Below are 15,165 nucleotides of genomic sequence, written 5' to 3' on the forward strand. Positions count from 1 at the left end.
TCATAGAGAAGCTTCCAATCCGTTAAATGCACTTGAGGAGAGAGGAGGCCTGTGGAGAAGCTTTGAATGAGGAAACCCAGGTGTGATTTTATTGGGGTTATGTGACTTACATGTGCTTACTCTCACAGTGCTTACTTTGAAGTGTCATGTATAGTGATCTACAGATAATTAAATCAGGAGACACATTTTTATGGTAAAAGAATATTTATTAATGTGAACAAATGAATAAGAATGTGGAAAGTCTTTGGCGATTAGACCCCGTAGAGATGGTTTGATTTAAGGAGGGTGAAGAATCCATAGTTGAATAGGGAACCCCCCCGGGGTCTAGACACTGGTGGTGGTAGAGGTGGTGAAGATGAGATGAGAGGAAGATGGAGAAGTGCCAATGATCTGGATGAGTAGAGGAATGAGTCTTTGAGAGCTTGACCTGGACTCTGGATACGATTGCTGGAGGCGACCGGGGTGGAGTAGGGTGCGAAGATTCTGCCTAAAATGACGGCTGACAGTAGCACAAGAAAGAGCAGATGTAAAAAATTGCAGTGGCATCCCGATTGGCTGAGAGATCATGGCAAAGTGTGATAACAGTAACAGGAAGTCAGGTAATTTGGAACATGAGGTAAAATGGGACAACTAAGGTCGTACATCTGTGGCTCTAGCCAGTCACCAAACATGTTAACTAACATTGTTAATATAAATGGGCTTTACATGAAACAATCATTTTTATTGGTCAGAGATAAGTAGTATGAGAGCCAAGATTCATAAATGCACTGGTCCCAGTACTTCGAGGAAAGACGTTGCATGTTGATCATCTCTTTTTGGTAGTAAGAGTGCTGCAGCTGAAGCAGTAAGTGTGTATCAACAAAATTGGTTATAGCATGTTGCATTTTGTTAATTGTTTGACTCATAATGAAAATATTTTCACAATACACTTTATTTTTTATGGGAAGGGGATTTGGGTGAGTATGTAATGTATTAAATCATTTTTCTGAAGTGAAACCAGCATGTTTTTAGGCTACCTGGTGACATAAAATCATGGCTTATGCTATTGTGCACCACCCTGTTATACTACAGACATTTATAGTAATTTTTGTCACTGAAAAAATAATAAAGATGATGCAGTGAGTTCATGTAAGCCACAATAGTCCAGAATCAGCCATAACTGTTATACACATACGCCCATTGTAAACAATATGGCACCAAGGAAACATGCGACAAAAGAACAGGGACAGCATGGAAGGAAAGTTGGATGATCTTTATTGATGAAGAGCAAAAGGTTACATTTTTGATTTAATGAATCAATAACTGAACTGATAAATGGATTTGACTATTTAAAAACAAATAACCAAGACCTGAACATGTCATCAGAGCGAGGCTGGGGTTCTTGCTGTGTCTGAAGGTTCAAAGTTTCTAAATTATTTTTACTTGGCAACATATTTTTGTCATAGAAATATAGCAAAGAACCATAACACGGTATAAAAGTGACTCAAGGTTATATTCACCCATAATACTAATCAGTTCTGTTAAAAAATTGACATATGTAAGTGGATGAAGGCCTCTTATTATGTCACACTCTTATAGACCTATAGGCTATCTGTAAGGATACTGTAAGGTTTTGAGATTGTTTTTAAATAAGTGGCTCTGCGGACATTCGCACCAGACCACTTGCCAGAGATACATACGTCATAAGTAACTGATGTCAGCTCCTCTGTCCTCACGTTTCGTCCCGCTGGCATCTCTCATGGCAGAGATGGAGGGTGAAGGGTGCAAGGTGATAGGTTAGCATGATGAAATGCACCCAGAAAGTGTTCCCCTGTTCTTCATGTTCACCCCAATAGACATTTACAGAACACACAGAAACACACAATCCCAACCACAAAGGCTGAAGGTGCGTGTCATGTATCAGTGATACTAAACCCTGCTGCAGTTTGCAGGAAAACTGCTACCTGGGAAAAGATTATTACATAAATAAGCACAGAACAGAGATGACAGATAGGACCATAATCCATGTGTAATATGTATTCAGTGTACACACTGTGCAATGATAGTTCCAGTAATATACTTTACTTACACAGAACAAGTAATAAAGACTGCCCCATGTAGAATCAAGGCTGCCATTGACGCCAAAGATACTACATGCTGTAAAACCATAAAGCATGCTCACATCAGAAGAGACTGAATGTGCTTTGTAAATATGTGACATGTACTTTGAAAACTTTATTATATTGTCAGCTTGATAGGGTTAGTCCACCTCTACAGCCTCACACCAGCAGTGTACTATGAGGTTTTGTAGTTTCCCTTAAAAGCAGTTTGTTGACTGTTCTCAGGTCGGCCGCACTCAGTTGTGCTCTTTTGTTGATTTTAAACAACTCTAAATTGAAAGTCATTTAACGTGCATATGGCTGGGAATGTTATCTTTGAGATACTTTATAAGATAAAATCATTTGTAAATATGAATGCTGCACAAAGACTGAGTTGGCTGTTCACATATGAAACATTCAGAGCTGGGTACTTGCCTGGGAGAGATTTCGTTTTTTGCTCTTGTTCTGCTTTTTAGCCTATGTATTAATGGAAGATGTATGTTTTGTAAAATGGTAGTGTCTTGTAATCTCATGTGGGATGGGCCATGTGTTTGCCAAAAGAAAACTAACTTAAGATAAGATGTGATTTATTGTTCAATTTGAGCTGTAAAGCTGCAGGCGTACAGGACAGAATGACACTTAAGTGATCCGGTGTGAGAAAAAACAATGAAGACATACGTGCGAAAAGCTGGAATAATTGGAGCCTTTTTACTTGTTCTGAACATCATTTACATGATCATGAGTTGGAGAACGGACAAATCTTTTCCAGAAGGAGTCACAGATCAAGAGGTCGTGGAGAGGAAACTTGACAGGATTGAAAAGAGCCTCAACAAGCTGGGTGAGTAGCAATGTAGAAGCAACTGCAAAAAGACTTAAAGGTCTGTGTAAAGTTCTGGCTTTGTAATTGTATTAATGGATTTGGAATGAAGTTAACTTATTATATTAAAGACCTGTAAAGTAATCCAACAGGAAGACATTTTCATTGCCAACTCCTGCACAAGCAAGAATGGGCTTCAAAGAAATTGCTGAGTGTATACAGAAGCTCCACATTGTAAATGTAGATATCTGCAAGTGATTCACCTTAAAATGCAAATAAATGTTTGCATATTTTAGCATTTATCAACTTTTCAGACTTTTGATTCTTCACAATCTTACTGACAATCTATGTAGGCCTACTTGACATGTAGGTTAACAGTGATTATTTATGAGGCAGGCAGGTGGTGCAGTGGTTAGCATTGTCACCTCACAGCAAGAAGGCACCTGGTTAGAACCCCGGGGTGGGGGATACATTTTGTGTAAAGTTTGCATGTTCTCCCTGTGTCAGTGTGGGTTTTCTCAGGGTACTCTGGCTTCCTCCCACAGTCCAAAGACATGCAGGTTAATTGATGACTCTAAATTGTCCATAGGTGTGAATGTGAGCGTGAATGGTTGTCTGTCTCTATGTGTCAGCCCTGCGATAGTCTGGCGACCTGTCCAGGGTGTACCCTGCCAATGTCAGCTGGGATAGGCTCCAGTTCCCCAGCAACCCTCAAGAGGATAAGTGATTAGAAAATGGATGGATGGATGGATGGATGGAATCAGGTTGACACTCAGTATCCGATTTTTACTTATGTTTGTCCTTAAATTTTGCACTCATTTCAAACATACGTTTGAAGCATACACAGCACACACACACACACAGTGAGAATTCTGATCAGCTGGGAGGTGTTCATTAATGGACAGTATAACCGGGCATTTTGAATGCAGGATTTTAACTTCCCAACTTCCTTGAACTTCGTCAGTAACTTCACCATTTTTCAATCTCAATTTCAAAACCATGTTTTTGTGTCTAAGTGACTGATGTGACTGCAGCCGCAAGCTGTGCCCAAAATGTAAATGAATGGGGCAGTTGTTTTTCCACAGATATTAAGTGTCAGAGTGTTCCTTTACCTTTTGTTTGATCTTGTGTGTTTGATTGTGTCTGAGCTGTGTGAAGTGTGGCACAGCATTTTGTTGGCACAATTTGGCAATGTGAAAACATGAACCATTGTTCCCTTTCTTTTTCTAATCTCTTAGATAACACTAAACTATAGCCTGAGTGTCAGACTGAAGCTCCCAGAACCTTCAGTCTGACATGGCTTCCATTGAAGGCGATTTACAAGGGGGAGGGAATTTGATTTTTCGCTGTTAAATCCAGTTTAGCAGCTTCCTTAATTTGGTCCTCCATTAACGCGAGTAGTGGCAAAATACCTCGATAGCATCGTTAATGTGGTCTGTAGGATATGTAGTGGTCGCCATTGTTGCTATCCTCACCAGTTACCCACCGGCGTACAGCTTGACATCAGCGTAGCGCTGATTGGCTAATCGCTAGACCCCCGGCGTTCATTGGTCCATCCGGCGTTTGGACGAGATAAATCGCAAATTCATTGCAGTATGCCAGACCAGAGATGCAAGCCTACTCAGTTGAGTGGGCGGGGTCTATGGTCTGGAACCAGGCTAACTAAACTATGTTTTTCATACTCCAATATAACAAACTATTCCCAACACTACTGTCTCAAACTGTTACTGGCATTCCCAGCATTATTGTCCCGCAACAAGTAACATCTTGTGAGTTTCCAGAAAAAGACTTTTCCTTGAGTCAGACTTAGACACAGTAACAGACTGGATCAAGTGAGCAGTAAAGAGACACTTCAGACATTCATGATAAAAATCTGAGCCTGTTTGTGGGAAAAATAAGCACTTATAATGGATGTAAAGCGACGGCGCACAATTTCCGTATCTGATTACATGGCTGTTGTGTGCCTGCTGGCTGCAGCCCTTTCTCTCAATATTGGATCAGTTTTAAAAATTGTTGTTCACATCAAGCCTCTCGCCCGATGTCAGCTGGGATAGGCTCCAGCCCCCCCGCGACCCTCAAGAGGATGAAGCGGTTAGAAGATGAATGAAGAAGAATGAATGTTCACATCAATCACTTAAACACAAAATGATGGGAAAATAGGGTCCATGTTGAAAAATGCTGAAGTTACCTTTTAAAGGAAAGAATCTTAACATAAATTATATACAGTTATTTTCCATAACCGCTTATCCTGTTGGGGGTCGCGGGGGGGCTGGAGCCTATCCCAGTTGACATTTGACGAGAGGTCAGGTACGCCCTAGACAGGTCGCCAGACTATCACAGGGCTGACACATAGAGACAGACAACCATTCACGCTCACATTCACACCTACGGCCAATTTAGAGTCACCAACAGTTCAGCAGTCGAACTGGTGTGGGAAAACACCAGCGGAGAATTTGGCTCTCACTGTACTAGATTTGATCAGAATGAGAAAGTATTAGAAGAGTGTGTGCCTGGGGCGTCGGCTTGCAGCCCTTTGCTGCATGTCATCCCCCCACTTTCTCTCTGTCCCCCACTTCTCACACTGTCCTGTCCATTAAAGGCAAAACGCCCAAAAAATAATCTTTAAAAAAAAAAAGAAGAGTGTTTGCCTTTGACAATTTTTCCAATCCTTTTATCTCCGTTTCAACTGACAGACTCTGTAACTCCATTTTACTGACACTGTTTATAATTTCCATTTCCAACCTTGTCTGTCTTTCCATGAACTCTCATCCACTAAAGCAAAGCTGATAGAAGCATCTGGTCAGAAGAACTCCGACAATGTGGACCAAGAAAAAGAGAAGGTTGTGATGCCAAAGTTGTATCCAAACTCCGTGCTGTTTGCCAAGTGGGGCGATGGCCTGTCAAAGGAGGAACAGAAGGAGGCTGAAGCTCTGTTTAAGATTTATGGATACAATGTCTTCCTGAGTAACCGGCTGCCACTGGACAGGAAGCTCCCAGATACAAGAGACAGCAGGTAACTTTTGTTCATGAACGGGGGTTTGAACTTTACATTTGCAGTAATCTGATTTTCAGTCTCTTCATCTTCTGATGCCAAGCCACCTCAAGCAATTGCTCATAATACACAATAGTTCATAATGGGGGCATCCTTTCCATCTTTCTCTCTGCAGTCCACTTCTGCTTGAGAACCGAGTGACTGATACATTAACCAGATTTTTGCACCTGTCACTACATTTCACCATTTAGATGTCTGATGAAGAACTATCCCAGGGACCTGCCAACCATCAGCGTGGTACTGATCTACATAAACGAGGCTCTTTCTATCATTAAAAGGGCGGTACAGAGCATCATCACCCACACTCCAAATCACCTGCTGAGGGAAATCATTCTAGTGGATGACTACAGCACTTACAGTAAGTTTTATCAACTATCGTCATCAACTATTCCTCTTATTAGCAAGGTACTCACTGCTACGTTGAGTTTTTATATACAATTCGTATAGCTGTTATAGTCATTCATAATCCTTTATTTATAGATTTCACTGTGGACTGCATTTTCAGATGACCTTGGGAAGCCGTTGCAGGACTACATAGGTCAGATTAACAAAGAGAGGCCTGGGCTCATAAAGAAAGTGTGGCATGAGCGACAAATGGGCTTGTCCCAGTCCCGGATCTCTGGTTGGAAGCAGGCCACAGCTGATGTTGTGGCCATTTTGGATGCCCACATTGAAGCTACAGAGGGATGGTATGTACATGTTTCAAATAAAGAAAGGGAAGCAACCGTAAATTAACAGTTGTTAAGTTCAGGTCCCTCACTGCCTTAAAGGTGCAGTCAGCAGTTCTTATCCAATACACTTTTTTTCAGATTTAGCGAATACCTCCTCACGGTCAGCAAGCTGTCCGTTCTGTGTACACTGTGTCAACACACTGCCCTGGCTCTGTAAATGGGAAACAGGACAGGGAAAAGGTCGTGGATGTGTAAATAGAAAGGTAGATGGCAGGGACGTACCTCTATCAACAATCTCTCTCCAGAATTGCTGACTCTATCTTTAAGTTCCTGTTATGATACTGTTGAAGATTATTTATTTCACTCGTCCTCTTTCGGTCATTGTACTTTCTCATTTCTGTTTTCTTCACCAGGGCAGAGCCTCTGCTGGCCAGGATCAAAGCCGACAGGACAGTGGTGGTGTCCCCTACATTCAACAAGGTCCATTTTGATGACTTACATATGGAGAGATATATAACGGCTGCTCATGGCTTTGACTGGAATTTGTGGTGCCTGTACGAGTCCTTTGGGCAAAAGTGGTTGAAGATGGGGGATGAATCGCAGCCTGGAAAGTATGTGGAACACACAATATTTTCCTCAGCCAGATTACTGTGAGCAGGATGATAACACCGGACCCTTGTTAAGAGGAGATTTGAAGTTTAATAGCTCTTGTCAGGAACTGGTTGGTTGCTTTGGCACTACAATTTGACTTAAGACACACACACAAAAGAGCATTCAGCTGTTTTTGATCCTGTGAAGCACTTGTGTTAACACATTTGCAGTAGGGCTAGTGGAAAATTGAATCCTCTACCACAGTAAAATATTGCATGTGGTGCTGTGTCTGATGTTATGTTCCTCACTAGGTTTAATTAATTCCAAGAGTTTCAGGGGAAAAGTGATGAAATCTTTCCAACCTTGGGTCTGGGTGTTAGCAATCTTATCTCAAACTAAATGATTGATCATACAGGGAATTTATCAGGCTGTAAATTAATCTGCAGGTCACATATTAAGGTGTTTCTCTGTAAAAAAAAAAAAATTTTGTGTAGTAACAAAATAACATGCAAAATTAAGAGTGCATTTTTAGACAGTAGAAATTCTCTCACAAGATTAGTGACACTATTTCTTCTGGACAGGAGTCCCTCTGTTATGGGAATCTTTGCAGCAGACAGGGTCTTCCTTGAAGAAATCGGAGGGCTTGATGGTGGAATGACAATTTACGGAGGAGAAAATGTTGAACTTGGGATTCGTGTGAGTAATAAGAAGAATTTGGTGCATAATTTAAATCATCTAAAGGTTGAAGATTTGGGTGATCATCTCTAACTATCTGATCTGTGTCTTGACTGCTCAGGTGTGGCTGTGTGGGGGGAGTGTAGAGGTTGTGCCTTGCTCCAGGATAGCTCACATTGAGAGGGCATATAAACCGTACGCACCTGATCTCAACCCTTCCATGAGGAGAAACGCCTTGAGGGTTGCAGATATCTGGTTGGATGATTACAAGAGGAACGTGCACATTGCCTGGAACCTTCCTCTAGAGGTTGGCACAATGATTTATGCTGTCAGAGTTTATTTTCAGTGTATGAACATTATAGTATTTTATACAGCAGCTAACTGAGGGAGGAATGTAATCAACCAGAAGAAAGGCATTGGAAAACACTCATAGCAAATAAAATGTAGGCTCACAGCCAGCAGCTCAATGTCCCCGGCATCACTGAACAGCTGGCTGTGAGCCTATATCCATATTATTTCATCTGCACACTGTATATTGCTTGTTGAGTCACAGCTACCTGGTTGAAACAAGGGAGTGTCACAATTTGCTACTTGGTACATTTTCCATACCTGCCAGCTCCCCCCTTTTTTCCAGGTTTTACTGTATTTAATGGCTGTCCTTTTCTCCCATAAAACTCCCATTTCTTGCATAATCCTCAAAGGAATTTCTAGAAATATATATATCATCCTCCACCATATTTACCTTGTGTCCGTAACAATCTGGCAACAATTCAATGGTAAAAAATTGTCACAGTGCGAAAAAGTATCAAAATAGAAACTTCTCCACCATCCATTTATATGTTTATTATGTTCAAAACCTCTAATATTATTGCTAAATACACAAATGAAGGCAGTTTACCAATACCTTTCACTGCTGCAAAGGTAACAGGCCTTGTCACAGCAAACATTTTGACATTTCACAGTAGAGGAAGCACAGATGCAAGGGCATCCTTTATCCTGAAAAGTGGTAGGGATACATGGCATGTAATGGTGGGATCACTATGAGGTAAGGGGAGGCAATTATGACAGGTTGAGCATCAAAAGGGCCTAGGCTCCTGCAAAGGTTTTGTTTCAACATTAGTTAGGGGGACAGTTTTTTGAAGTGGGGGATCTGGGGATCCTCCCCCAGAAAATTTAGAGCATCAAACACTTCATTTCCTGCATGCTGGCGAATTTAATGCATCAATTTATGGTGAAAATATTTTTATTTTTGTAAGGAGAAACACATAATTCAGGTGCCAGGTGACAATTAAAAATAGCAAAATATAATAGAATATAATGCAGTTAGGCTCTCAGGCAGTCTGGATTGCTTTCAAATATTTATTCTGCTCTAAGTTAACTTTTCTCATTTATTTGTTAACCCTGCTAGTCAACACAACCTCTCTCTCCTCTTCTGTGTCTTTTGTTTAGGAAGGTAATCTCTTTAAATGTGCATGTGGCACATATTCAGGTCAATGACACATTAATTCTTTTCATTTAATTTATAAACCCCTGGTCTTTAATAGTTCATGTGATGACATGTTCACAAAGAGAGAATGAAAAAACTGGACAAGAAGAAACTGGGTGAAGAATTTGTTAAATCTACTGATCAGTGTATGCACATTTTTGCGTCGCTTTAGAAACACCATGGCTAATGGAGCTTACGTTACTTTTTTGGACAATGCACATTTGTTTCTTCTATATTTAGATTGCATTGTGTGTTATATTATTGTGAAAACCTTTCTTAAAGCATACTCATTTGTTAACATTTCCTTTTGCAAGCTATTTTTCAAAACATGTTTAACATATTATGCTTTTAAAAAGTGATGGGGACAAAAAACGTCCATGTACCCCTCGTAATGACACCTATGCACAGATGTAAATAACAAAATGAATGATGGCTGAATTCCATTTAGCTGCTTCAGTTTCGGGATCCTGGACTGTGCATGCTGGCTCACTGTCACAGCTTACTGGGAAACTTTAATAGAACACAGCTATCAATAATATTGTTTTAGAATGGGACACAATGTTTTGTAAGTCAGTAACATGTGTGCTTTTCCTACTATGACAAGTCAAAATACATCACAGCATCTCTTTACTTTTTTTCCACCTGAGGCCAAAATGTCACCTTCACAAGAACTACATTAAAAGCTGCCATTAGAGCCAGTGTTTCCACATTCATTTGCTCAGCTTCGTGAATACAAGATTTATGGTTTATGATGTGTAGATTTTACCTAAATGCACTGTTCATGCACCTTCTGATACTGTTATGACACACAGAATCATGGAATCGACATTGGTGACGTGTCCGAGAGGAAGAAGCTCAAAGAAAAGCTGAAATGTAAACCTTTCAAGTGGTACCTGGACAATGTTTACCCAAGCCTGGAAACATGGGATAACATCTTGGGCTATGGTGTGGTAAGGGACATTTTCAGTCATTAATCTGCTGATGTAACAGTTTATATTTTCGTGTGAGTACTATATGAGTGAGCTTTAAATACATACACATATGTCGTATCATATCAGTGTTTCTAATCAGAGCCATACTGTACCACCAGATATAATACTGCAAATGGAAAAAGATTTTTCATTGACTAAAGTGTTCCTGATTGAACTAAAATATTAAATTAAGACCAGAAATAAAAGAAAGTGCAAAAGGGGCACTTATCTACTCAGAGGCCAAAAGGGCAGGTCTTTAAGGACCAGCTGGGGTCTATTTGTGCACGTGTCTGACATGTAGCAATGAAACATCCTGTGATAAAGCCCTGAATTTATACCCATGCTTAATGCTGTGATAGGACATAAAACATTTAAACACCAGTGAATGTTCACATAGTGGCTAATCACAAAGCGAATAAATAACTCTCTTGACATGACACTGACCTGTGCAGCTGCAGAGCACCCTTTTTAGGAGCCACTGTTTGGACCAGGGAGTCGTCCCAGGAAACACCCCCATCCTGTTTGATTGCCACTTCCAGCAGCCACAGGTGATCTAAGAAGACAGACAGGAAAAATATACTAAAATGACAATGATAAAATAAATCACAATATTAAATCATAACCTTTTCTTTTCACCAGCACTGCTTCTACAACACAGATGGTGAAATCATCGTCGGGGGAATTAAATCTCACAAATATTACAGTAACCAGTGTTTGGTTGATCCAGGCTCTGGCAGCACTCCCACTCTGCAGGAGTGTCAGCTGGCAAAACTAAACCGACAACACATGCACTGGGACTTCAAACAAGTAAGACCTCAGCTGGCAACAATGTGGTTGTACTCTGCTTTAACTCCTGACAGTGATGTTTTGGACACTACCAGTAGGAGGAGCCAAACTCACATAGGTGCATTTATGCTACCATCTCATAAATTCTCTCTCTCTGTCTTGGTCAAACTTTGCAGGGCCAGGCGATCATAAACAAAGCAACAAAGAGATGTCTTGAAGTCACCCAAGGAGACAACTATAACTATAAGCTCATCATTCGGCAGTGCAGTGGACAGAGCTGGAAGATTGAACATGTTATCACAAGTTTTTAGTTTGGTGCTTGAAGTGAAGTTACAATGTATGAACAAAGCATAATGGCAAACTGGATCTTATTTACTTTTTTTAAAGTGATTTATAAAAAATGAATTAAAAAAAAAATCTGCCAAGCTTTGACCGACTGAGTTTGGTTTTGTGTCATGTTGTGCAACATTTTGTTTGAAAGGTCACAAGTGCTACAAATGAGCAACCACACAACTTAAATCACCAGTATGCAGTGCGTCATATTAGGTGCAAAATTATTTGGACTTTTGTTTTGTAACTTTCTCAATGTGACAGGGCTGAAATGCAACATTAAACATTGGGGGTGTCAATGGATACTACACTGACACCAACTTTATTATGCTGACTATGTGTCCATCCCTTGTACCTAATGACTTACTTAGCAAGCAGCTGTGACCTTTTCCTTGACAGACTTTTTTTTTTTTTAATTGTCATAGCCAGAGAAACAGTTGTACTTTGATTGCGTTAGTGTGTATTTTGGTGTGCCTGTGAGCCTGCACCCACTACAGTAAAGCCCTGGCACTGTTACATATACGGGAAATGGAGTGTAGTTTAATAATGTGATTAGTCACACTGTGTTTGAAACTTTAAAAAGATCTGCTGTGACACAATCAATTAGTTAACACTTTTTCCAAAGATAACTTTTGTTGGCAACAGATTATGAGTTTGTAAATAGCAGGTCTTTCTGAATGAAATGATAAAAATGAAATCAAAGGTCATCGTTATTTCATATCAACAAAAGTATGTGAGAAGTGTAAATTTTTTTCTGACCAGATCCATTCGCCTCCTGCTTGATCCTCAGCATGAAGAAGTCAAACCTGTAACACAAAGGAAGGAAGTAACATATAATCTGTTAAGGGATTTATTAGTATATTTAGAAGTTTGTAATGCCACTCATCATCATCATGCTTTTTGAACAGGTAAATTCAGCTGGCCATCCAGTTTGAACCCAGGATCTACTCATTGCCAGTGCCGTCCACTGACTAAATAATGACAGGTATCTCCACAACGCTTTAAGGGAATTTCTTCAAATTTGGCACAAACATTTACATGGACTTAAGAATGATGGTTTGATGGTCAAAGGTCAAATATCAAGGTTGCTGTGATCTTGCATCCATCTCATTTTTGTGAATGTGATATCTCAAGAACTCCTCAAGGGAATTTCTTTAAATTTGACGCAAATGTCCACATGGACTGAAGAATAAACTGATTAGAAGTTTGTGGTTGAGGGTCAAAGGTCAAGGTCAATGTCACCTCACAAAATATGTTTTTGGCCATGACTCAAGAATTCATATGTTAATTATGACAAAATGTTACACAAACCTCTAATATGATAAAATAATGAAGTGGTGACATTTTATATCTAAAAGGCCAAAGGTCAACTTCACTGTGACATCATAATGTTCTGCAAAAACAGTTTTATGGCCATTATTCAACATCATATCTCAGGAACAGAAGGGGAAAATAGTTGGTCAGATACTGAATTGGTGACACTCATCTTGGGTGTCCACCTTGAAACTGTGCTGATTGTATAGATCTTCTGTGCTGTTGGGGGAACAGTGAGTGTGAAGCAGCTATGTTTTCACAGACATGTTGCAGTTTACATGTTGTTCGATGTAAACTGCAAGAGAAACTTGACTGGTGCATGGAAGCATACAACCATTTGGCGGTAATTCTAGTTTTCCAAATCATGCTAGTAGTGTGGCTCCTAGGGTGGCAATGTTGGTCAATCTGTCCCCCATTGTGGTCCAGATTGAAATATCCCAACAGCAAACATTCATGGTCTCCACAGGATGAATCCTACTGACTTTGGTGATCCCTTGACTTTTCCTCTAGTGCCAACATGAGGTTCACGTTTCTGTTTTTTGTTTGTTTATTTGTTTGTTTTTTTGGATGTGTTATTGGATGAATTGCCATGAAGTTTGGTTCAGACATATGGTCCCCAGAGGATGAATCCTGCTGACTTTAGTGATCCTGTGATTTCCGCTGGCATGTTAATTAGCAAAAGTTAGCATGCTATAACATGGACAACATTATACATCAGCACATAAGCATTGTTATTGTGAGCATGGAAGCATTTAGCTCAAAGAAAGCACCACTGTGCCCAAGTTACAGTTAAGCCTCAAGGAGCTAGGCACAACTATGATTACTATTGGCTCTTTTCTTACAGTGTACTGCAGTTTCTGCATGTGGCTTGTGCAACAGGTGTTACCGTACCCCAGCAGAAACCACGGCTCTACTGCTGTGGGTAGTTACAATCAATGACAAACGCTATAGCCTACTGCCTCTTTATTTTATTACACTCATGTATCAAAAAGTCAAAAGTCGGATGAAATATGAGTCTTACAAGGGTTACAGTATATCTTTGTCGACTGTTATAGCTGTTGTACATTATGATGTTGCATTGAAGTTGACTCATCACTTCATCATTATATCCTGTTAGACATTTGTGTGAAATTTTGTCATAATCAGAGTATGAATTCTTGAGAAATGGCCAGAAAAATGTTTTTGAAGAGCATTATGTCACAGTGAAGTTGACCTTTGACCTTTTGGTTATTAAATATCATCACTTCATCATTATATCCTATTAGACATTTGTGTGAAATTTTGTCATAATCAGAGTATGAATTCCTGAGTTATGGCCTAAAGCATGTTTTGTGTGGTCACAGTGACTTTGACCTTTGACCACCAAATTCTAATCAGTTCATTGTTACGTCCAAGTAGATATTTGCGCCAATTTTAAAGCAATTCCCTCAAGAAGTGAATGAAACGGACAACCGGACAACATAATACCTCCAGCCCAGCTATCAGTGGTGCGGAGTAGAGGGGGAAATGGGAGTGGATTTTCAGTCCTGTCCCATCCCACTCCCACAAAAATAATCCCACCCCGTCCTAATCCCATGAAAAATAAATTTAAAAAAATCCTGTCCCATCCCAGTCCCACAAGAATGACTCCTGTCCCATCCCGCTCTCGTGTTGTGTTTCAGTTACAGTAAAAAAAAAAAAAAAACGTAAAAAAAATTTAAAAAAAATAAAAAAAACAATGCATGGGTCACACAGTGCCTACCTTACTTGAATATAAACCCAAATATGACATCTAATGTTGTGTTTTGATGTTTTTGCCTAATTATTTTTACATTCACTCCATCTTGAAACTGTTCAGAATGATAAACATATCTGATTTCTGATGTGGTCCGAAAGCTCTGTCAGGGTGATGCGCAGATCATTTTCCTTCACTTTCACTTGTAACGCTGCCTACCCTAACTCCTCCGACTCCATTTTGGCGGCTGGCTGCACTGTGCACTGAAAAATGAAGCCAACACAGAGGTGCAAAAAACTGCAGTTCCTCTAATGGCCACATGAGGCTGGCTCCAGAAGTGAATCAATCCCCACTGACCCCCATGTTCAACAGGCCAACTTTACAGCAGAAATATACAGCCTGGTGTAAACTATACTAACCATGACAACTATACACGGGTGAATTTTTATAGCCTAACTCACCCATTTACTTTTTATTAAGTCTTAAAGTTATGCATAATTAAGGGTGGCGCTTTGAGTGACAGGCTGTCAATTGAACCAGAATGGCGACGGCTGAAATGTCAAACTACAGGCTTCAAAACAGGATTCTAAAAACCAATGTGTGATGTCATAAAGGCTTATTTTAATATCACCTTTTGTTCTCGCAGCTTTCCTTTTTCTTCATATGACCGTGTCAGTGTC

At 40.1% G+C, this 15,165-nt stretch overlaps 1 protein-coding gene across 1 annotated transcript; it reads left to right on the top strand.

Annotated features, from left to right (window-relative positions):
- Positions 1–344: 344 nt before the first annotated feature.
- Positions 345–11,479, top strand: LOC125887325 (probable polypeptide N-acetylgalactosaminyltransferase 8). Its single transcript, XM_049574033.1, has 12 exons — positions 345–599; positions 2,848–2,916; positions 5,674–5,908; positions 6,139–6,305; positions 6,453–6,636; positions 7,032–7,229; positions 7,791–7,905; positions 8,006–8,191; positions 10,183–10,320; positions 10,794–10,889; positions 10,981–11,148; positions 11,304–11,479. Exons 1-12 carry the CDS (start codon positions 566–568, stop codon positions 11,436–11,438), a joined length of 1,725 nt encoding a protein of 574 aa, XP_049429990.1. The 5' UTR covers positions 345–565; the 3' UTR covers positions 11,439–11,479.
- Positions 11,480–15,165: the final 3,686 nt, after the last annotated feature.

This window comes from Epinephelus fuscoguttatus, linkage group LG4 (assembly GCF_011397635.1).
Source record: "Epinephelus fuscoguttatus linkage group LG4, E.fuscoguttatus.final_Chr_v1".
NCBI classification, from domain to species: Eukaryota; Metazoa; Chordata; class Actinopteri; order Perciformes; family Serranidae; genus Epinephelus; species Epinephelus fuscoguttatus.

Bases quoted from the DNA above. Each gene is read 5' to 3' on its own strand.
- LOC125887325 (XM_049574033.1), top strand. From the start codon at position 566: ATGGCAAAGTGTGATAACAGTAACAGGAAGTCAG. The intron at 6,637-7,031 runs GTATGTACATGT...TTTCTTCACCAG, and splicing joins ATTGAAGCTACAGAGGGATG to GGCAGAGCCTCTGCTGGCCA. The intron at 11,149-11,303 runs GTAAGACCTCAG...CAAACTTTGCAG, and splicing joins TGCACTGGGACTTCAAACAA to GGCCAGGCGATCATAAACAA.